The following is a 22,229-nucleotide window of genomic DNA, read 5'->3' as shown; positions in this document are numbered from 1 at the left end:
CTCAATAGTCCTTCAGGATGCATGCTATCACATAAAGATAAGCAGAAAATCCAAAAGGTATTTACGCTTCCAGGTGGGAGCCAGTGACTACCAGTTCAGAGCTCTGTCCTTTGGTCTCCCCACAGCCCCCAGGTGTTCAGCAAATGCATGGCAGTAATAGCAGCTCACTTGACACTGCAGGGATTCTGTGTGTTTCCAGATCTAGACAAATGGCTCATTACTGCCCGACCAGGCATCAGTTGATAAAGGCAATAAATCAGGTTCTCCAGACTTGTACACATCTGGGAATAACAATTAACTATGACAAGTATCAACTACAACCAACCCAAAAGTTGACATTCATAGGAGCAGTTTTCAACACAAAGTCAATGGTAGGTAGCTTCACCACCTCCCTCAAGAGTACAAACTGTCAGATCACAGGTCAGAAAAATAATCTGCGGTACCAAGAATTCAGTCGGCTTGGTTCTTCAAGCTCTAGGATAAATGTCAGTGACAATAACCTTAGTACCTTTAGCCAGATTTTATATGAGGATTCTCCAATGGATGCTAGCAACACAATGGTTGATACTTTACCAACCCATGTCAATACAAATACAAATCATTCAGACATGCAAGAGAGAGATCTCAAGTGATGGATTCAATCAGATCAAGTTCCACACAGCCATTCATTTATTCTCCCTCAGCCCCAGGCCATAGTGACCACAGATGCTTCCCAGTTGGGATGGGAGGGAGGCACTTTCTGGGGAAAACAGTCCAAGGCACTTAGTCCCCTGAAGATGCCAACTTGCATATCAGTGTTGTGGAGATAAGGGCAGTGCTCTTGCATTGCAGGAATTCCAGAAATAGCTGCCTTCAGGGACAATTGCTATTCAAACGGACAACATGTCAGTAGTTTGGTACATCAACAACCAGGGAGGAGACCAAGTCATACCCCTTATGTTGAGAACCACTCACAGTGGAGCAATGGGTGATCTCATCCAATCACTTTCTTGTAGTCACCCATATTCTGGGGAAGTCCAGTGTGATAGACAAATTGAACCGGTACATTCTTCTATCTCACTATTGGTTTCTCAACAAGAAAGTGACGGAAATGATTTTTCATCAATGGGGTCAGCCTTGCCTCAACCTTTTTGCATCTCCCCTGAACAACAAATACAGCAACTACTTTGCCCTAATTCCTCCATAGGGGAATCACCGAGGGGTGCTCTACTTCACTACTGGCCTCTTGGTCTACTTTATGCCTACCCACCAATCCCATTAATTCTGAAATTTCTACAGAAAGCTGCCAGGTTGAAGAACAAAGTCATGCTCATTGCACCTTACTGGCCTCGACAGGTTTGGGTTCCCTTCCTTTGGCCTCACTTCACCAACCTTGGATTTTGGATCCAATTCCAGACCTCCTGTCTCACCCGACAGATATGATCCATACAGACATCTCAAATCTCAGGCTGATGGCCTGGTTTCTCCAATTCCATTAATAGCCTGACAACCAATGCTCTGTTCCCCTGTCTGACATATTCTTTTATCTTTCCATAAACCTTCAACAAGGAAACTTCATTTGAGTAAATGAAAAAGATTAATTTTCTGGGCACAACAAAATCATATTGATCCCTTTTCAGCTCCAGTAGATAACATACGTGACTTTTCAGCATGACCTTTTAAAGAAGGGGCTAGTTCCTCAATCATTAAGGTTCAGTTATCAGCAATATCAAGTTTACATATTGGATTTGAAGGTTTTTCAATAGATTATCATAAATTGTGCAGAGCTTTCTTGACAGCCACTCCTCTTTTGAGACATCTGTTTAATGACCCTACCCCCCCATTGGATCTCAGTCTGGTACTGCAGGCACTAATACATTCCCCTTTAGCAAGCAGCTAAATGTGAGCTTAAGTATCTTACTTGCACATCTGTTTTTCTATTAACCATTATCGCTGATAGACGAATTTCAGAAATTCAAGCCTCCTCTTCAAAACCTTCATACTTGATCGTTCACAAGGACAGATTGACACTACGAACAAATTCTTCCTTCCTTCCCAAGGTAGTGTCAAAATCTATCCGTCCATTAATTTGCCAGTATTCTTTCCTAATTTTGCAAATAATTGAGAATACATTTTACATTTATTGGATGTTCACAGACAATTACGTTTTTACATGCATTGACCAAAAGAAATCAGAAAAACAGACCAACTTGTTTCCTTTGCAGAATTGAAATTGGGTAAACCAGTTGCAAAAGTAACTTTAGCCAGATGGCACATTGATTATATTTCAATTATCTATAACAAATTGGGTATTACCTTATTAAAACTGGTACGAGCTCATTCATCTAGGTCCATGGCAACGTTTTCAGTCTTTTTATCCAGATCTTCCATGGCCAACATATGTGCAGCAACAACTTGGGCTACTCCCCATACATTTATTACTCATTACAAATTGGATCTGGTCTCCATGGGTAGAACATCCTTTGGTTCAACTGTGCTCAGGAATATCCTTCCTTAGAGTTCACCCAGGATTGTCAGTAGCTGGGGACTCTGTCCCATCAGTTGAGCATAAAATGAAAACTGTCAACATCAGATAAAGAAATTATGTACTCACCATAATGTTCCATCTGTATTGTCCATTTTCATTCTTCCTCAGTGTCCCACCCACCAGGCCCATCCCTTCTAGTCACACATTTCTGTACGAATGAGCTGTTATAGAGACATCATTGTCCTTTATATTGAGCTCCAGATATATTTTTTTCCTTTAAGGAGTACATGCGATTTTACATCAACTAGATTTATGCATGTAAAACATTCCTTTTCTAGTAAAATCAGCAAACAAGACCTGAGGTAGCTTAGGGTTGGTGCATTATGGGTAAGGGAGAAGTTCGAGAGATTTTTGTTTACCATGAGCTTTAGTAATGGCCAAGTCAGATCCAAGGATTAGATCTGAACCCATCAGTTGAGGAAGAATGAAAACAGGCAACACAGATGGAACATTATGATGAGTACAAAACTTCTTCATTTTGTAGATCTGTCACCTTCTTATTAAAAATAAACATTGCAGTAGAAACTAGTCCCCACAGTATAATTGCCATGACCCATGAGTTTTTGACACCTCTCTCAAGTTCTACCCCCCCAAACACTTTCTCTTGAGATCTAGTGCACCCTTACTTTGGACTGTACATGCTTTGAGACGTTATCAGTTTCTCTTGATGCATAAACTACAGTGCCTTCCCCAAGTTATCTTAGTTACTTGGCTTTGAACATCCTTGACCACCATAATATTCTTCAGGTATTTCTACCAGTGCTTTTATTTGTTTAGTTTTATGACCTCTTTGTTATATTTATGCAATGAACTGTATGCACATGTTTTCAAAGAGGCAGAAGTTAACATTTTTTCTTGAGCGTGAACAAAGACAAATATAATCCATGAGTCAATTAAATAATATTTTATTATAATATGAAGGTTAAAATGCAGAAAATATTAAGTTGACTGATTCAGAATTTGCTATATGTGAGAGATTTAAGAACTCAGTAATCACTAAGCGTAATTCTGAATATTTGGAACATGCTTTTTCACTGTTTAAGCAAATACATTATAAAACCTGTAAAACAAAATTCTGAACACTTCAACATTCTTTCAACAGACTGCCCGCACAGACTGGGTCCTTTCTTGGCCTGGTCAAGTTGTTATTGCTGGATGTCAAACCTTCTGGACAAAAGAAGTTTCTGAAGCCCTTGAAGCTGGAGATTTATCTACAAAACTGTATCCACAACTGGAAGCTCAGGTAACTGAGTATAATTGAAAGGGAGCTGTATTGCTTAACTCATGATTCCTTTTCTATCTTGCTTCTCAGATGAAAAAGGAAGTATGCTCTTGTGCTGCTGATTCTTTTATTCTGTTTTCCATTAGCTTGCAAAACAGTTAAATGCATATCATTAGTTTTGTTTTCATCCCCATTCAGATTCCCATATTTCTTTTTATGGCTTTTTTAAGATGCCACTTTCTAGCCACTCATGTTCTGTTAGCGTCCCTTATTCTATTACTGTTCTTAGGCAGGTTGAAGTGAGTGAGCGGATAGAGACAAGTACTGATTATTGTTGTCTTATGTGCACCATCTTTTGAACTCTGTCATATTTAAAGCTGTTTTCCTTTTTCAGACAAATGTACATTACTTTACAGAAGCCTTATTCAGGTTATGCAAGCATGCAACTCAATATTTTTCATGATTTTTATTTCAATTTGTTGTGCAGATCTGATGTTGTCTCTTCTGTCCATTCCTCAGTGGATGGGTCTTTGGATCTGAGTCGGATCCAATTTTGGCCACTCTCAAGCTTTGGCTCCAGTGCTGAGAATCCTCCCCTTAACCATAAAACCCTTATAAGGAGAAAGATAACTCTGATCTTGTTTGCTGCTTGATTGCTACAGATTTGGTCCTTTGTGCTCAGACTCGATTCTCAGAGATAAGTGCATTTTATGGAATTTATCTCATATATTTCTTTTTTTTTGTTGGAGTGGAATTTTTTCCAGCCTCCTAGATCTCCCCTTTCCATAAAGAAAGTAAATACATATATGTGTATGTGTGTGTGTATTTACATATACATACATATAGACGCAGTTAGATATTGTTAATTTAATCTCCCAGTCTCTCGATGCCCATTGGCACTTCTTTTTCTTTATCTGTCTCTTAGCAGTTAGTCAACTTGGTGTTAGCATAGCTGTGTTGTCATCTTTTCAAAGTATATTTTTTGACAGGTTGCTTCTTTCTTGTGGATTTTTTCCAGGATGTCTGAAAAACTGTCAGGCTTGCATCCACAAGCAGCCAAATTTAAATGCACATAAAAATGCATATACTCATGGGGAATGAACATCTGCATAGTGCAGCATCTCTGAGGCCTTTGCTCACAGGGCCGTTATTGAGAGGAGGACTAAGTTAGTTTTTAAGGGGCTTCTCCCTGCCTCTACAGGAGAAAGACACCCATCTCGGTCCTCTGCTTCTTCATTTTCTTCTACTCTATCAAAGAAACCAGCTGCTCATGCTATGAGCCACATGAAAACAAACTAAAAAGAGAGAAAAGGGAGAAGAATAAAGAGAACCAAAGAAATAGTCCCTGAATCATTCACTTTCACTCCTCTCAGCTAAGTTAGGTCCTCCAGGAGTCTTTCTGAGGCTGACAAGGACAGGATTATGAGGAAATTTCTCAGGATCGAGATTCAGCTGGGGGTCCTTCACCCTCTGGCCCCCACCTTGGCAGTGGGATTGACCACTTCCTCTCATCAGGTTATTGCTCTTTCCTTGATCCATCCTGCTGTATCGGACTGTTGGATGTAAGTGCCCCTGGGATATGTCCTCATCAGATCTGAAGACATGGGCTTCTTTGACTTTGGGGGTGTCTTTGATCTGGTTGGCTTTGAGCACATTAGATTCTACCAAATCTTGGGGATGAGTCATCAATGTTGTGTCTGGGGGAGATGATTTGGTGCATAGACCCTAAAAGCTGTTTGCCTCTCTTGGGGCTTTGGCGTAGGACAGCTTGACTCTGATGTCAACTTCAGACTGAGCCAAGTCGAATGGTTTCTCAAGACCAGGCTTCCTTAGGATCTTTGGTTCTTGCCATATGTGTCTCTGATTCCATATCTGTCTCTGCTTTTGAGGATTTTGAATGAGTGCTGTCTCATTCCAGTAAGCCGACATCCCTCTCAGGCTCATATCCATCCCTCTCACACATGATTTCCCCAGGTCCTGATCCTACTTGTCCTGTCCCATTGGGGCAGCCAGTTTACAAAAAACTTGAGCCCGTACTTGTTGAGGATCCCCTTTTACCCCCCCCCCAAGTCCTGTTCATAGCATCCCACCAAGGAGAAGAATCAGAAAGACATGCAAAAGGAGGCACATTGATGCCCCACAGGAAGATACTGATTTCAGTGAAAGAGAAATGCCCCTATGATCCTCTCTTGAGAACATCTCATTTGGAGAGATTTTAGAACTAGTTACACAGAAAGGGTTGTGGTCATCTGAAGCCTCTTCCCATGCAGACTCAGCATTTCTTGAGGCTTTTGGTGCTGGCCCATCTACTTCTTAGGTGGTCCCTCTCACAGATGAGATGGCAGACTTAATCTCAAAAGGTTTATGGAAGGAACCAGACATAACCAAGTCAGTTCCCCATAAGCCTGACAAGTTGGTATTGTTTACAAAAGACATTCCTTACTGGAGCTACAGTCTGGCCATGGATTTTATGGTGGTTGCAGGGGCCGCCAATACGAAACTGGTAGAATAGCATTCCAACTGTTCATCCCCCTAACAATGGGTCTCAGGTGTTGGATAGATGTGGTTAGTGAGTCTAATCTTCAGAAACCTTTATTATCTGGGTGCTGAATTACCTGGTACCTGTTACATGCTTCCATAAAGATTTAACCAAGGAGTTTTCCAGATTTCTCTCAGGGTCCCTGTCTGCTGAACTGAAAAATATCTATCCACTCACAGATGGCTACCTGCAGTCCTTACCTAATCTCTCGATGTGTCTTATTCCCAATGCCATGGAAGATGCTTTTAGAGCTGCAAGCACCGGCGTATCCCTTTGGAAACATGCTTGGATGTGACTTGCAGAGCATTTCAAGACATCCTTCATTAATGCCCCCTATGATGGATTGACAGCCTTCACTCTGAAGGTAAAGAAAATGCTGTCAATGAATAAACAAGACAGTGAAATAATCCATTTTTCTAGCCCCCAGAGGACCTTTTCAAGAAACCAAAATGTCAGGAAGAAAGTTTTTTCCATAAGTGTCAGGGGCTCATTCCCAACTCTTCTTGAGAAAGACCCCCCCACCTGCTCATGGCAGGGGGGGGATTCTAATGGTGGCTGTTCCCCCCTGGGGCAGAGGTAGTCCCCAGAACCAGGGCTTTTGGGGTCCCTTCTCAAAGAGGCCCTATCAGAGCCCCTGATCATTTGCCTGATTGTTACACTCTGGAGGCATTCTGGGGGGGGGGTGCTTGTCCCTACACCCATTGGTCTGGACATCCCTCACTCAAGATGTCCGGATGCAGTGGATTATATAACCAGAAGCTATTCCGTTCCTTTTCTTTAACCTCCTCCACATTTAAAGACACTTCCCAAAGTTATACCCTCACAAAGAGAAACACATGCTTCAGAGATAAGAAAGATTCTAACAAATTGAATCATCCAAGTGGTTCCACCAGACCTGACAGGATCCAGAATTTACTTAAGATTCTTTTTAGTGCTAAAGAAATATGAGGACTTAAGTCCAATCTTGGACCTAAGTTGTCTGAACAAGTTTGTGAAACACAATTCCAGATGATCCTGGTACAATCCATTCTGCACATACTTTTACAAAGCACTATACACTTGAGTTCTTCTCTAGTTCTAGCTCAGGCTTTGGCTTTGCAAGGACCATTTTCCAGGGGTTTCTAGACTTTTCTCCTTCCACCTCCCAAATGTAGTAAGGTAGGGTAATCTATTCATATAGATAAGGTTACTGCAGCAGTGATCGATATGATGAACATGGTGTATTTGTGTAAGTAAACTTACCATAACAGTAGATGTTCAGTGATTACTGTTGCAGTAGCTACTCCCTCCCTCCATCAACCTTGTGTTTTAGTATGTTGTTTATGCCAGGGTGGGGCTATTTCTTTTTTGTTCTTCCTACCATTGTCCTTTCAGGGCTCAGCCTCCATCTCTCTGTTGGCATGAAATCCCTGAAGGGGTTGGCTCCCAAACCAGTCTTTTAGTCAGCTATGCTCAAGCTGCCTGATAGTTTGGATGTGTGGAATGTTCCCTGAAGCTTTTGAAGATGGCTAGCTGTTATAACCTTGACAGCATATAACCCATATAGCCAAGGCTAATGCAGTAGTGATCATTCAAACATCTACTGCTATGGTATGTTTACTTACACAACTGTGCTTTGTGGTTTGGTGGAGGGGAGGCCTACATTTGACAACATTAATAGAACAATGATAATCCAGAGGGAAGTGGAATGTAAAAAAATACGACTATTTTTGATGGTTCTTAATGCAGAAAAAAACCTTCAGTAGAGTTAGCTCAGATTTTATAAGTAGGGCAATGCTGTCATTTGCATTCCCTGATAGAAAATAGGGTTAATTAGGAGGATATATGAGGGGTCAGAAGCAAGAATTAAGGTGGGAAGGTTCCTTTCCAACATGATGTGTTTGAAGAGAGAAGCCAGGCACGGGTGTCCTCATTCTCTTTTGTTATTTGCTTTATATTTAGAGCCATTGTCAAAGAAAATAAGACACTCACAAATTCAAGCATATAACTTGTATGATAATCAAGAGTTAGATTTATTTGCAGATGATATCATTTTGTAACTGATAAATCTGGAAAAGGACATTTTGGTATTGTGGAATATTTTGAGACAATTTTAAGTCTTGTCAGGATATAAAATTAATTAAGATAAAAGAAATTCTATAGAGGTGCACTGTGTACCCACACATGAATTGATTCAGTAATACCCATACTTATGGCATATGATAAGATGAAGTATAGAGGTGTTTGATGTAAAAAAGATTCTATTGTGGCAGTTAAGGATATGTGGAAAAATACCAAACAAAACACAATGCAAAAACTAAGAAACTGGAAGCTCTTGATTATAGATTTGGATAAAAAGATATAAGCAATGAAAATTTTTAACCCTTTAATTTTATATACAGGGCTGATATGTTTTATCAACCAAAGAAGGAGTTGTGAACAATAATAAAGAGTTGAAGGAATTTATTTGTCAAGGGAAGAGAGCAAGAGTTAAGTGGAGAAGTTGATCCACCCCATAGAACTATGTAGTTTAGGATTACCTGATTTAAATGGCTACTTTAGAGCTATGCTGTTAAGGTTCATAAACAGGGTTGCCAGACGTACCTATTTGAGCGAGATTGTCCCGGGATCAGCAACCCGATTCCGAGTCCCGTAATGCCAGTTTAAATCCCGGCGAAAGAGACCTCCGCTTTTTTTTGATTGACCTGTATCCCGACATATGGGCCAATCAAAAATTGCTAAACACGGAGCTGCTTGTGTTTAATGCAGAACATCAGGCAGTTCTGCATTAAACACAGCTCCATTTTGCAAGTTTTGTGATTGGCTCGTATTCCGGCATATGGGCCAATCAAAAACCGGTAAACACGAAGCTACTTGTGTTTAATGTGGAACTGCCTGATGTTCCATATTAAACAGAAGTAGTATATTAAACAGAAGTAGTAGCTCAGTAGCTCCGACCTTTTTTTTTTTTTTTTTTTTTTTTGGACCTTACTTACTGTGAAAGACCTTTTTTTTTGTTTTATTTTGTCCCTTCCCGGCCAGTCGGAAATCTGGCAAACCTGTTCATAAATAATGCAAGCAGAAGGTTATAAATCAAAGTGAAAACTGATGATGATGAAACAGATGGGACATTTCAGAAATGCGAGAGTAGAATTTTGTATGCAGATCCTTAAGGAGAATAACAGCAACCATATAGAATATTGTATTCATAAAGTTGCAGAAAATATTCTAAGAACTAAGCCAGAACACGAATGCAGAAAGTCGATTTTGCCAATAGGGATGACTGCAATTAGGGATATAGAAACTAGCCAGTAAGGGGCTAGAAATATTGGAAAAAATTGATGAAGGAACCAATGTGTTTGAAGCAAATAATTATAGAGAGGGGAAAGTAGTAGAGTGGGCTGAAGCTAAACAGAAATTTGGACTGCAGATTACAGATTGCTTTCCCTAGCAAGGACTGATATCAGGGAATAGGCAAAGAGAAAGGGATGGGGGAATGCTAAGTGAAAGACCAGCTCTGTAGAATTTTTAGCCAAGTTCAGAATACAAGATAATATTAAAAATAATTAATTAGTAGGACATATAAAATATTGCTTTAGAACTATAAGAATCAATCAAAGGAAGTTGGAAAAGTTTGGAAAGAGATACTGCAGGAGGAATATACAAAAGAAAAATGGGAGGACATTTGCATGGCTTTAATGTATGTGAAAAAGTGCATAAATAGGATTTTTTTGTTTGGAAGTATTTGCATAGGTACAGTATTTTTATACCCCAAGCAGGCTTCAGATATTTTTGTTAGATAGATAGCAAATTCTTAAGGTGTGATGGAAAAGAGAGAGGTAACTGGGAACATGTGTTTTGAGGGTGTAATGTGTTGGCATATTTTAAAGATTCCTTACAGATTACTCTGTCAGAAATTTTGGGGGAGCATAAGGCTGTAGCTAAAGAAATGATTATTTTGAGCTAGGACACAGGATCTGATTTGCCTATGCATATTAAGGTCTAAATAAGTATAATGGTATTGGCTGCAAAAAAAAAAAATTCCTAGAAAATGGAAATCAAAATGTAAGCTAGCTATAAGTGAAGTACTGAATATTGTAAAGGAGATAAAAGAAGTAGAGATGAATCTATAGAAAAAGGAAGGGGAAACTACATAGTCATATGTGTAATTTGTGGGAACAATACATGCACAGAATAATGTTCAGTAGGAGGAGTAAGGTTTAAGGGAAGGCAGGAATTAAGCAGTTTATGTAACTTTAGCATGAATAATTGTTAAACAGAAAGGTATGTATAATACTCATATTTAATGACTGAATATGACAATATGGTCTGTTTTCTTTTCTATTAATATGTGTGTGCCTGTGTTTTTGAGATAATTTAACAAAGGTGCTTAAAAACAGAATTAGCTCTGCTTCATTTTTCTCCAAATCCTGTGCAATCATAGGATATAGGAAACTTTTCACCCACCCACATAATCAATTTCACTTTGAGTGAGCAACTTTAAATATAGCAAATAGCACTATTTTGATCTTGCAAAACTGATCAGCCACAGGAGACACAAAAACATGTAGCACTGTTAGATCTCTTCAATACATTTAGTATGTTTGAGTTTTGTCTACAACAAGCATGCTTTTCTTAAAGAGTCAAAAAATGTGTCATCATCCCCTTTGATAAAAACTCAGTTCCCACTAATTACCACATTGATGGGAGCCCACTGAGCACTGAAGGCATTATAAGAAATCTGGGGATGCTGGTTGACAGCAACCTCTCCTTCGACCACCACATTGCCGCTATGGTCAGAAAGTCCTTCTATGTGGCACATCTCATTACCAAGGGTTTTGCATCCAGGAAGAAAGAGGTCATCATCTTTGTCTACTTTTCCCTCATTAGACCAATCATCGAGTATAATGCCCCATTTGGCATGTACCTCACTAGACACCTGCAACAGCTGGAGAGGCCACAGAAGTTCCCCACGAAGAGGATCCTAGATATTAAACACATGTCCTACACGAACAGACTCAAAAGACTCCAGCTATTCTCTGTCTCATATCACCTATTTAGAGGCGATCTCTGCTTGACATACACAGCCATGTCTGACTCAGCTCTGTTAGAAATGCTGCATCTAAAGAAATCCCAATCCCTCTGTACCACATGCTCCAGAGACCTCAACCTCATTACCACAATCAACAGAATATGCTGGAGGGACAGGTTTCTCACCCAGAGACTGCCCATGCTCTGGAATAGACTTACCATACATGTCAAGCAGAGCACCTCACTGTCTGTCTTCAAGACTAATCTTGTTGAGTGGATGGGTAATAGAAAGTTCACCCCGGGGATCACTCCAGTGGCTCTACTTGATAGTGGCACTGGGAGCTAACGTCAGGCAGCACAATGCCATCTATGTACTAGGCTTGTAAAGGCTCCAGGGCCATTAGCCAAGTACACACTTACGAACCTATGAAAAGTGCTGAAGACAGTGCATGCCAATGATGATTAGATGACAGTTTCATGCCACCTATATCATTACCATCACAGGTGCAAGAGCAGCATTAGCATTCAAAATGAAGAGAAACTGCATTGAAAACTTTACTGAACTAAGGGAATACAGAATTCGGGTAAAGCCAAAAGTAATTTATTTTGCACTGACTTCTCCTTGTAATTATTCAATGCATGCTCTTTAATATTCCAAAATGTGCACACCGATTAGAGAAACAAATGAGTGTGCTTGTGTAAATTGAGCATTTGTATTACAAATGAGTACCAGCATTTCTTCAATATCCACACAGTTGTCAAAATGTGGTACTAATTTTTATACCTTTTTTAAAACTTATTTCAAGATAGTGTGTGAATGAGAGGGAGGATAGAGGAATGGTGAGGATTCAGGGAGTAAATGGCAAAGGTGGATGAGTTTAAATACTTGGGATCAACAGTTCAGAGTAATGGTGAGTGTGGAAGAGAGGTGAAGATGAGAGTACAGGCAAGATGGAGTGGGTGGAGAGGAATGTCAGGAGTGATTTGTGACAGACGAGTACCAGTAAGAGTGAAAGGGAAGGTCTGCAAGAGGGTAGTGCGACCAGCTATGTTATATGGGTTGGATACAGTGGCAATGACAAAATGGCAGGAGTCAGTGCTTGACGTGGCAGAGTTGAAGATGTTAAGATTTGCACTGGGTATGATGAGGATGGACAGCATCAGGAATAAGTATATTAGAGGGTCAGCCCAGGTTGGAAGGTTTGGAGACAAAGCCAGAGACGCAAGATTACGTTGGTTTGGACATGTGCTGAGGAGGGATGCAGAGTATATTGGGAAAAAGATGCTAAGGATGAAGCTGCCAGGTAACAGGAAAAGAGGAAGGCCTAAGATAATGTTTATGGATGTGGTGAGAGAGGACATGCAGGTGGTTGGTGTGACAGAGCAAGATGCAGAGGACAGGAAGAAATGGAAACAGTTGATCTGCTGTGGCGACCCCTGATGGGAGCAGCCGAAAGAAGAAGATTTCAAGATAACGCAGGCAATGGATGTTTGTAGTCGCAGTAGCAGTACTATGCTGGGTACTAGTTATCTGTACTCTGTAGCAAAAGTGAATTACATGTACTGTTTTTACTGTTACTTCCTCCGCTAATTGTCTCATTTATCTCTGGAACCGCTAAGCAGCTACAGAGATAACTTCCATATGTTTCTCCATAAATTATGACAGGTACATGAACAAGCCCTTACAGAACATATCATATAGACTACACTGTGCTGCAACTAGGAAAGAAAATGCTGATGCAAACGTTTGCGTGTGGTGGCCAGAACTTATCTCAGATAGTGCTGAGGGGCAGACAATCACCTGAAAAAGCAGACTCCCCACAGAACACACTAATATGGATGCCTCATTACCTAAAAAATGGACACTCATATCTTAGCAGATGTGCACTCACTGGATACAAGATAGTGAAACTAATCCTAGACAAGGTACCAGACCATCACAGAACAAACATACAGCTTAGTCACTCATGGCACACATACCTACAAACAATTTAGAGGATCACCAATTCACTTACAGCACATCTTTAGAATGCTGGAGGAAAATGGTGCAACCATTGAAAACTTGCATGGACACAGAGAAGACATACATACAGCACACATAATGTATCCTAGCTGAGAACTGAACTGGAGACCCAAGAACTGTGAAGCAGCAAAGTTAACTGCTGTGCTACTGCCACCCAGTGTATAGTATCTTTCTGGTCAAAATTTAATAATATCAGTAGCATTATGAATACATTTGTAAAAGTTTAATTGGCATTTTAAAACATAAATTGTTGTCTATAAGAAACTTTATGCTGTAACTGTATTACCATCTCAGACACCACCAAAAACTATAAAGTATGCATTTGCTTTTTAAAAGTAAAATTACTATCGTAGATAAACATTTAGTATTTCATATGAAAATTTAACAGTGCATGCACATTGTTGTATGTTAAATGCTTCTTTAACACATTTTGCTATGCTATGTATTACTCATCTTTCAATGTTTCACATCATTGCAGTCCACTTCTAATGCAAATAAGCATTTCACAGTATCATATGTTTGCTCTTTTTAAACAATGTTGAAATTTCTAGTCATCATCAGGGTTTACTTTGATCTTTTCACTTATGCTGTGACGTTATTCAATTTCACTCTATAGTATCGGTAGCATTGTTGCCTCACAGCAAGAGGTTCTCCTGTTCGATTCTCGGCTGGAGTGTGGGAAGTGCCTTCTGTGTGGAGTCTGCATGTCCTCCCCGCAGTTGGGTGGGTGTTTGAAAGACATGCATAAATGGGCGTGCCTTTGTTGAAGGTTGAACGTCGAGCTGGCACCTCGGCGTTCGTGAAAATCTGCTGCCAATCATTAGCGGACCGGAGTTCCGCTGTGGCGACCCCTAGCCGGGAAAAGTCGAAAGGCAACAACAGTATGTTTTATATAACAGTTATGTAGTGCATTGTGCCTGAGTCATAAATGAAAGTGGTTCACATCAACATACTTCCTTTCCAGTCAGAAAAAAATAAATATAAAGTTAAATGGCAGAAAATAAAATTTCTGAATTACCAAATTAGTATGTGAAGATATTTAGGTTTAATTTGCAAGTGCTGGTAATGCAAAATGCATTATGTACTAATTGTTTGTTTTATTTTGAATTATTACAATTTATTAAGTCATTGATACTTTTGACTATTTCATCATGAAACTGACATGTCATTTTTGCAAATGGTATAGATGAATGACTTGGTGGCCTTGGTAAGGGGGAAGCTGTCTCGCATGCAGAGGACTGTGCTCTCGGCACTGATTGTTATAGAAGTTCATGCAAAGGATGTCGTATCTCGATTAATTGATGGAAATGTTCAGAATGTCAGTGATTTTGAATGGATCAGTCAACTCCGGTAAGACTATTTCTAAACTTTGATATTTCTTATCAAATATTGTGGATCTACGTAGCCATGCATTCCATGGGAGGACTACCTGTGGTTATGACATATTGCACTGGGACTTATTTATTTATTTATTTTACTTTGCATTTGTTTACCGGGAAAGTCTGACTGGGATAAGACCCATTTTCAGCGGAGGTCCGGGGAGAAATGTTCCACAAATAGTGATTATACAAAACTTATACAAGAAATTATACAAAACATATACAAGAAATTATGCAAAAAATGTACAAGACATACAATACACCAGAAAGTACATTCTACGCTACTATAGCTGACATTTGTATTATACAATCATCTGATATAATTCCTTATTGTAGTGTAGACATTGTAGTTTCTCAAAGCAAGCTGAGGAAGGGTTTGTAGGGGGGAAATTGGATAGAAAAAGATGAGGTTAGAGATTATCTAGGTATGAATGAAAGCATAGATTATCTTGAAATTCCTAGTCATCATCAGGGTTTAGTTTGATCTTTTCACTTATGCTGAGCCAGAGATGAATCTCAGAATTTACTTTAACCCAGTGCATTCATCTCCATGGGTTTTCTGAGGAAGAAGAAAAAATATGGCCAGAAACTATTAAAACTAGTTAGCCTGGAGTAGTACAGGATCAAAGCCAGGTGTCATTAAGATAATTTTTAAGAATCTTTTTGAATTGGTTGGTATTTGTGTTGGGTCTGATGCTGTAAGGTGGTGAATTCCACCTCGTTGCTACATGATGAGAAAGTAGGGAGTCCCCTGCTGTATTAGTGGATTTAGACACTTGTAGTAGAGATTCATTTGTTGACTGAACACTTTGATTTGTGGTATGGGGCTGGAGAATATTTAGAAGGGCAGGGTTTTTTTCAGGTTGATATATCAGTTTGTGTGCTAAGGTTAATTGGTTATATGATAGAGGTTGTGGGAGTTCTAACCAGGACAGTTTTTTAAGGAGTGACAGTGGTGGGTATGATGTGGGCAGTCAATTGCAAATTTAGCTGTTTTGTTGTAGCATGTATCGAGTTTAATTAAATCTGTCTTTTTAAGGTTGGTGAGAATTGGGGAAGCATACAGAAGTTTTGATAGAAGATGGATTCTAGCAATGGCAACTCCAGAGGTGCTAGTGAGATAGTTTTTATTTCTGTAAAGAGTACGCATTTTTTGTGAACTTTCTTATTTGCTTGTGCTATATGTAGGTCAGATCTTAGGTTGTTATCAATTATTACTCCTAGTAGTTTTGTTTGTGAATCAACATTAATTTTAGTATAATAACTAGCTGTGATGTAGAATGTGTTGGGGGGGGGGGTCTTCTGAGTTCGAAGATCATGAGTTTTGTTTTATTAGGGTTGAGTAAGAGCTAATGGTTAGAGAGCCATAGCTCAGTATCTGAAAATGAGTTTTGGGTTATATCATGGAGGTGATGCAGGTTATTAGTGGCACATATAAGTGTTGTGTCATCTGTATATGGGATAGTTGAAGCCAGTGGGGTAGTACTATGGAGGTTATTTTTAAAAATAGTGAAATGTAGTGTCCCAATAATTGAGACTTGAGATACTCCTAGTGTGATGGGAAGGGGGGAGGATAAGACATTAAGCCATTTTACAGATTGTTGGTGGTCCTGAAGATAGCTTCAGAACCACTGAAGTGCAGAGGGGCTGAGGTTCAGTTTGGAGAGTGTGTTTAATAGTTTGGGGAGGAGACAGTATCAAAGGCCTTGGACATGTCTAGAAAGACTGCAGAGACTATTTTACCATTGTTTCTGAATTGGTTGATGGCATTGGTGAAACTGAGGAGTGCAGTTGTGGCACTGTGATGGGGCCTAAAGCCATGTTGACATGTTGCTAGCATGTTGTGGCTGTAACATTTTCTTTGCTCCACATGTCTATCTCTGTATCTCAAATAACACAGCATTCCTTCAAACGCGCTCATAGTACAACTGATACAGTATCCCAGACAACAATAACAGGATCAGTCCTGAGCAGATATATGGGTCTTAGGACTCAGAATATTCCTGAATATATAAAAGCCCAGTTACTTAATGCTCTGTTGGACAAGGAATGTTTATTTAGTACTTCTTCAGCAGAGACTTTAAATATATTTGATGATAGAAAAAATCATCCAAGAAGTAAAGCAGATTATTCAGTCTCCAATCCCAAATAGAATAGGAACAATGCATCCGTTCCTGAGTTCTTTTTTTAGGATGTCTTTTAAACAACCCCAACAGAAGTAAAGAAAAAAACTGTCAAGGGACAGTCAAGGATGAAAAAGGAGAAGGTGCACAAATCAGTCACAAAGCAAAAAAAAAATGCTTGACTGTCTTTCTCCCTCTTCACTCTGGCCACCCTCTCAGTTGTACAGTCTGTCTCTCTTTTTCACTTTTTGGAAACTAATTACATCAACATCATGGGTACTAGGGATTGTCCAGAACAGATACAAATGGCATTGAAAATTTTTTCCACCAAAGCTAGGAATTCTTCCCCACCAAGAAAATCAAAGTAATCTCTTCCAACCTACCCTTTCCCAAATGTTATCTCAAGGCGTCATAGATCCAGTTCCAAAATCCCAAAAAGGAAAAAGATTTTATTTGAGAATATTCATAGTACACAGACAAGAGTGAACATGGAGATCTGTACTGGATTTCTCTTTTCTCAATCTCTTAACAAACATTCCAAATTCAAAATGCTCACTCTGCAAACTTTTTCCTCTGATTCTTATGCTATCCTTTTTAGTAAAAGACGCCCATCATCACATATCAATTCACAAAGTCTGCAGAAGCTGTTTAAGATTTTCCGTTTCTGTTTTACATCTTCTTTACCCTTTCTTCTTTCTACAGCTCCAAGGGTATTCGCTAAATGTTTAGCTCAAGCAATTACCTTTTGCATTCTCCAATGCATTCAACATCTTCCCGTATTTGGACAGTTGCCTTATTTTTGCATACTCTTTTTGAAGTTGTCAAGAATAACTGCTTTTTGTCAGAAATTTATTTCATAACCGTAGTTGTCATCTCAGTCTGAAAGACTCATCCCATATCCTTTTTCACAGACTGACATTTTTAGGTTGCCTGCTAGACACAGCTCAAATGCTGACTTACTTTCCACCAGAAAAGGTTGCATTTTACCATGTTCTTATAGCTTTCTTAGCAAAGAATGAATACTACAAGGGATTGTCTAAGGATTCTTGGATATGTGGTTTTCACTGTCTTGATGATTTTTCTAGCCAGATTACATGAGGCAAATGAAATGTTTTTCATGGCAGTATGGATTCAATACCAACATCCTCTCTCAATTTTGTGGCCCAGTGCCAAACTTTGTCAGGAAGGAAATTTTGTGGTGGGCAGACCAAACCATTCTGAATCCCGGTCTTCCCATATCCCCTCCACCCCCTTCTCAGTTTGTAAACACAGATGTATCAGATTTCACATTGGAGTAGTTTCCAAGGGATTAAAAGTACAGAGAGTTTAGAACCATTATCTCAAGAAAAAAAAAACATATAACTATCAAAGAAATTATGCCTTTGATAAATGTCTTGAAGACCCTGAACCATGTGTGGACTCCACCATTTGTGATTTAGACATAAACGGGGGGGGGGGCAAGATCTTACCTCCTATGAGGACTAGCCATGTTAGCATGGGAAATTATAACTCAGCACAGATTGTCCCATCAGACTAGTTACATTTCACCAGAGCAGAACACAATGGCAGACACTTTGAGCAGATCCAGGAAGGATCTCCACAAATGTATGTTATACCTAAGGGTCTTCCAAGATCGACCCATGGAGAACTCCCTATATAGATATGTTTGCCTCCATTGAAAACAGACAGTTAAAGTGACTCTGCTCAAGAACTCATTCCAGGACAACCTGGAAGACATGCCTTCTCCTTCCCATGGAAGTAAATGCTCTTTTATGCCTTTCCCCCTTTCCTCCAAAAGTCATCTTGGTAGCACCCTTTTGGATCAGGCAATTGTATCTCCCTTCTCTTGAAAATGGCCATGGGGAATTATCACAACCTTCCCTGCAGAATAGATCCACTCACACAGCCCAAGGGATCACTGATCTACCCTAAGTTGCAGAACCTGCATTTAACTGCTTGGATGAAAGAATTTTGATCCCACTAAAGCACATTTTCTTTGAAGATGCATAGTAGGCATTAAAGGAAACTGGGAAACCTGCCATTAGAAAGTCCTATTTAATCAAATGCAAGAGCTTTTCTAGTTGGTACCAATTTGTTTCTCCACTATCTGAGTGAATTGTTTTATTCAGGATTTTCTAACTCATCTATAAAAATTAAATTCTCAGCTTTATCTGCTTGTCTACCTTTAGATCCTCCCTTTCTTCCTTATTTCAGGTAAACCAATATCTGAAAGGGATTTTAACTATTCATCCCTCAAGAAAACTGGTGACTCCTCCCTAGGATCTCAACTGTGCCTAAGAAAGACTTGCTTTACCACCCTCATGTCAGCTCATCATGTTGATCTGAAACTCTTGACTTGGAAAACTGTTCTACCTACTCCTGTGATTTTGACTAGAGAATATATAGTTGGAAGCTTTGACAGAAAACCAATGCTTCCTCATATTTCATAGGGACAGGGTAACTAAAAACTAATCTTTCCTTTATGCCTAAAACAATCTCAGAATTTACTTTAAACCAATACATTCATCTCCATGTGTTTTCTGAATCCAAAACTGGAGGTAAAAATCCTACATACACTGGACATCCAAACAGCTCAGATACTAGACTGACACGACAACAGATTTTAAACCTTTGGACCAGCTCTTTATTTCTTTTGATTGAAAGAGGAAAGGACAACCACTGTCAAAATATACAATGTATAAATGGTTATCCCATTCTATCCATTTTTGTTATTTCCAAGATGGTATCCTAAAAGGCTAAATCTCTCTATCTCTGCCAAGCTCTTGCACTTCTAAGGCAAAAACTATTCTAAATGCAGCTACATAGACTTCTGTTCACACCTTCACCAAACATAACAAGACTGGCTTGACTCATTTTCCTGGGCCAGAGCAGGAGTTTCTAGATCTATTCTTCAAGGGTTCCTAGATTCTAATCCTCCACCCCCCCCCCGGCTATTTAGGGTTTGGCAATTATCACATACAGCTATATGCTACTTTAAATAAACTTTCCATAACAGTCAATTATCACATACAGCTATATGCTACTTTAAATATGCTTTCCATAATAGTCAATGCTTAAGTACATCACTTTTGCATTACTGCTATGCACCCTCTATACCCCATGATCTCTTCTTCTATTTAGTCTAACTGTCCAGAGAAAATTGTTGACCAGAGTTGGGTTCCATTTCCCCCATCCCACTATTCTTCTAGCACATACTTTTCCAAACAGGCAACCTGTTCAGGTTGCTTCCATATCGCAGACTCCATTTTTTCGAGAAACAAAAGGCACATGTTTGATCATCCTCAGATGTATGGTGTATGGTGCATGTGGAAGTTGCCCAGAAGCTTTCATATATTGGCCAGATGTCCAGTCCATGGCAGGATACATCTCATATTGCTATATGCTACTGTATCAGTGAATCTGAAGTTGTCAGTCTTCATTTTGTCATCCATATGTGGGTTTGGTTCCAATCCTTCGGAACCGGCTTGGCCAATTCTGCCAACTTGTGGATTCCAAAAACTCTCAAGCACATCCCTTACCCATAATGCTTAGGGTAGATTACCTCAGATCTCATTTGCTGCCTTCAACTTCAGAAATAGTTTTCTGTTACTGTCTCGAGCCTTACCAGTTAATTGAAATAATTTACATAATTTCCTTTTTTCTTACTTCTAAGCTTTGTTCTAGCCTTTCCTTTGGCTGTTGCACCTTCAAAATACCTTTTAGCCATTTTCTTAGACAATTCTTTTCACATTCTTCCTTTTCCCTTTCTTTCTGTCTACCATTAGGTAGCTCTTACTTACCATTGCAGGAATCCCTTACCCTGTCCTCTTACCGCTAGGTAAATCTCACTACCATTGCTGGTAGTTCTTCCCTTTAAAAAAATGCCCCTTTCTGTCTTCGTTCTTCTCTACCTGTTCGTTTTTCTTGTGTGTGTGATAGTTTTCTTATCAAAGAGTGTGTGTGTGTGTGTGTGTCTGTGCATTGCCGCTGACTTTTCATTGGAATGGCAGATAAAGACAAGGCTCCAGCTAACTTTAAGAAATGTACAAAAGGCGGCCATAAAATTCCTTTTTTGGACTAGTATTCATTATGTGTATACTGATTGCGTCTCTTGCATTTGCAAGAGGACTGGTCTGTCTGCTGCACTTTCAGTCGCCGAGCATTGGTAGAGCGAAAGAACTAGCTCTTCCTAAAAGGCTTGTTTCCCACCTCCTTTGGGGAGGCCATATCTGGATCTCCAGTTCAGGAGAAGACTAAACAAAAATCCATACATACTTCTTCTGCCTCTTCTTCCTCCTCTAGATCTTTGGAGGTGAAGAAATGCTCTGCCTTGGTTCTGAGCACTTCCTTGGTGCCGTTTCCAATAAAGAAAAAGACATTGAGGTCCTCGACTCCATCAGAGCCAACTTCTAAATCTTCAACCCCAAAGCATGCTTTGGAACGTATGTCTGCTTCCTTTGACCCAACACCTTAGTTGGCACCAAAACAATTGGAATCTTCCTGTACGCCACTACTTAGGATGCAGTATTCCCCTTTTATAGACCCCTTTACTGACAGGCTGCCATCTCCCTTTTTGAACAGACCAAAGTTCCCCTCGGTGGTCTCTGTCCATTCTTCCAGGAGTCTAACCAAAGATGTTGTGGAGAGGTTGGTGTTGAAAATACTTTGGGTCCAAGGGGTGTCAGGAATTCCATCTGTTACTACCCCTTCAGGACAGGCACCAACACATTCTACTTCCCACTCCATACCTCCTCCTCTAACCTCCACAAGCAGTTTAGAGTCCTTGGTTCAAAGTTTTCCAGAACCAACTGCGTCAGCTCCAAACATACCCTGAGCAGTTTGGTTGTATTGGAACTGGAGTCCTCCTGGAGCTGTAGCTTGCCTGTTGGTTCAGAGGTGTTAGGGTCAATTCCTTTTTTATCAGAGCTATCTTAGCATCTAGGAGGATTGGCAGACACAGGTTCAGATCTGGCTTCGGTCTCATGGGGGACCACATCAGTGCAGGGAAGGGCTTTGGTGCCGAGTTCCACCCTTTCAGTTCCGGAGTCCCACTTGTCCTTTGGTGGGTCAGACCTCAAGGCCATGAAGAGGGCAGTGGCTACTTTTAGCACCAAGTCAGTTTCTTCCAACTTGGAGCCTCCGTCCCTGACTCCTTTGGGTCCAGAGCATCAACTAGTCCCTCCACAAGGTCAGCGGGTACTGCAGCCGCAGGGTACCCCCTCTTCTTCCGAAACCTCCCTAGACGTTCCCCCTGAGGAAGTCCCTCAGAAGAAATTGTGCAAGAGGAAACAGACTCTCCATAAGTGTCCATCACGGAAGACATGGATTTCAGTGAGGTCGAAGGGTCCCCCAAGTCAGCTCCTGACGATGCCTCCTTTAGAGACATCCTAAAAATTCTTGAGCAGA

General features: G+C 40.0%; 1 protein-coding gene across 1 annotated transcript in view; it reads left to right on the top strand.

Annotated features, from left to right (window-relative positions):
• Positions 1-22,229, top strand: part of DNAH1 (dynein axonemal heavy chain 1) — a 5,225,710-nt gene that overhangs the window by 2,131,325 nt on the left and 3,072,156 nt on the right. The window contains exons 26-27 of the mRNA XM_044076389.1: positions 3,630-3,770; positions 14,508-14,671. Of these exons, the coding sequence (XP_043932324.1) occupies positions 3,630-3,770; positions 14,508-14,671 (305 nt within the window). The remainder of the gene's footprint in view (positions 1-3,629; positions 3,771-14,507; positions 14,672-22,229) is intronic.

This window comes from Protopterus annectens, chromosome 7.part0 (genome assembly GCF_019279795.1).
Source record: "Protopterus annectens isolate FY-2018-M chromosome 7.part0, PAN1.0, whole genome shotgun sequence".
In the NCBI taxonomy this organism is placed as follows: Eukaryota; Metazoa; Chordata; order Ceratodontiformes; family Protopteridae; genus Protopterus; species Protopterus annectens.
The sequence above is the reverse complement of the archived record's forward strand: the minus strand, read 5'-3'. Positions and strand labels throughout refer to the sequence as shown.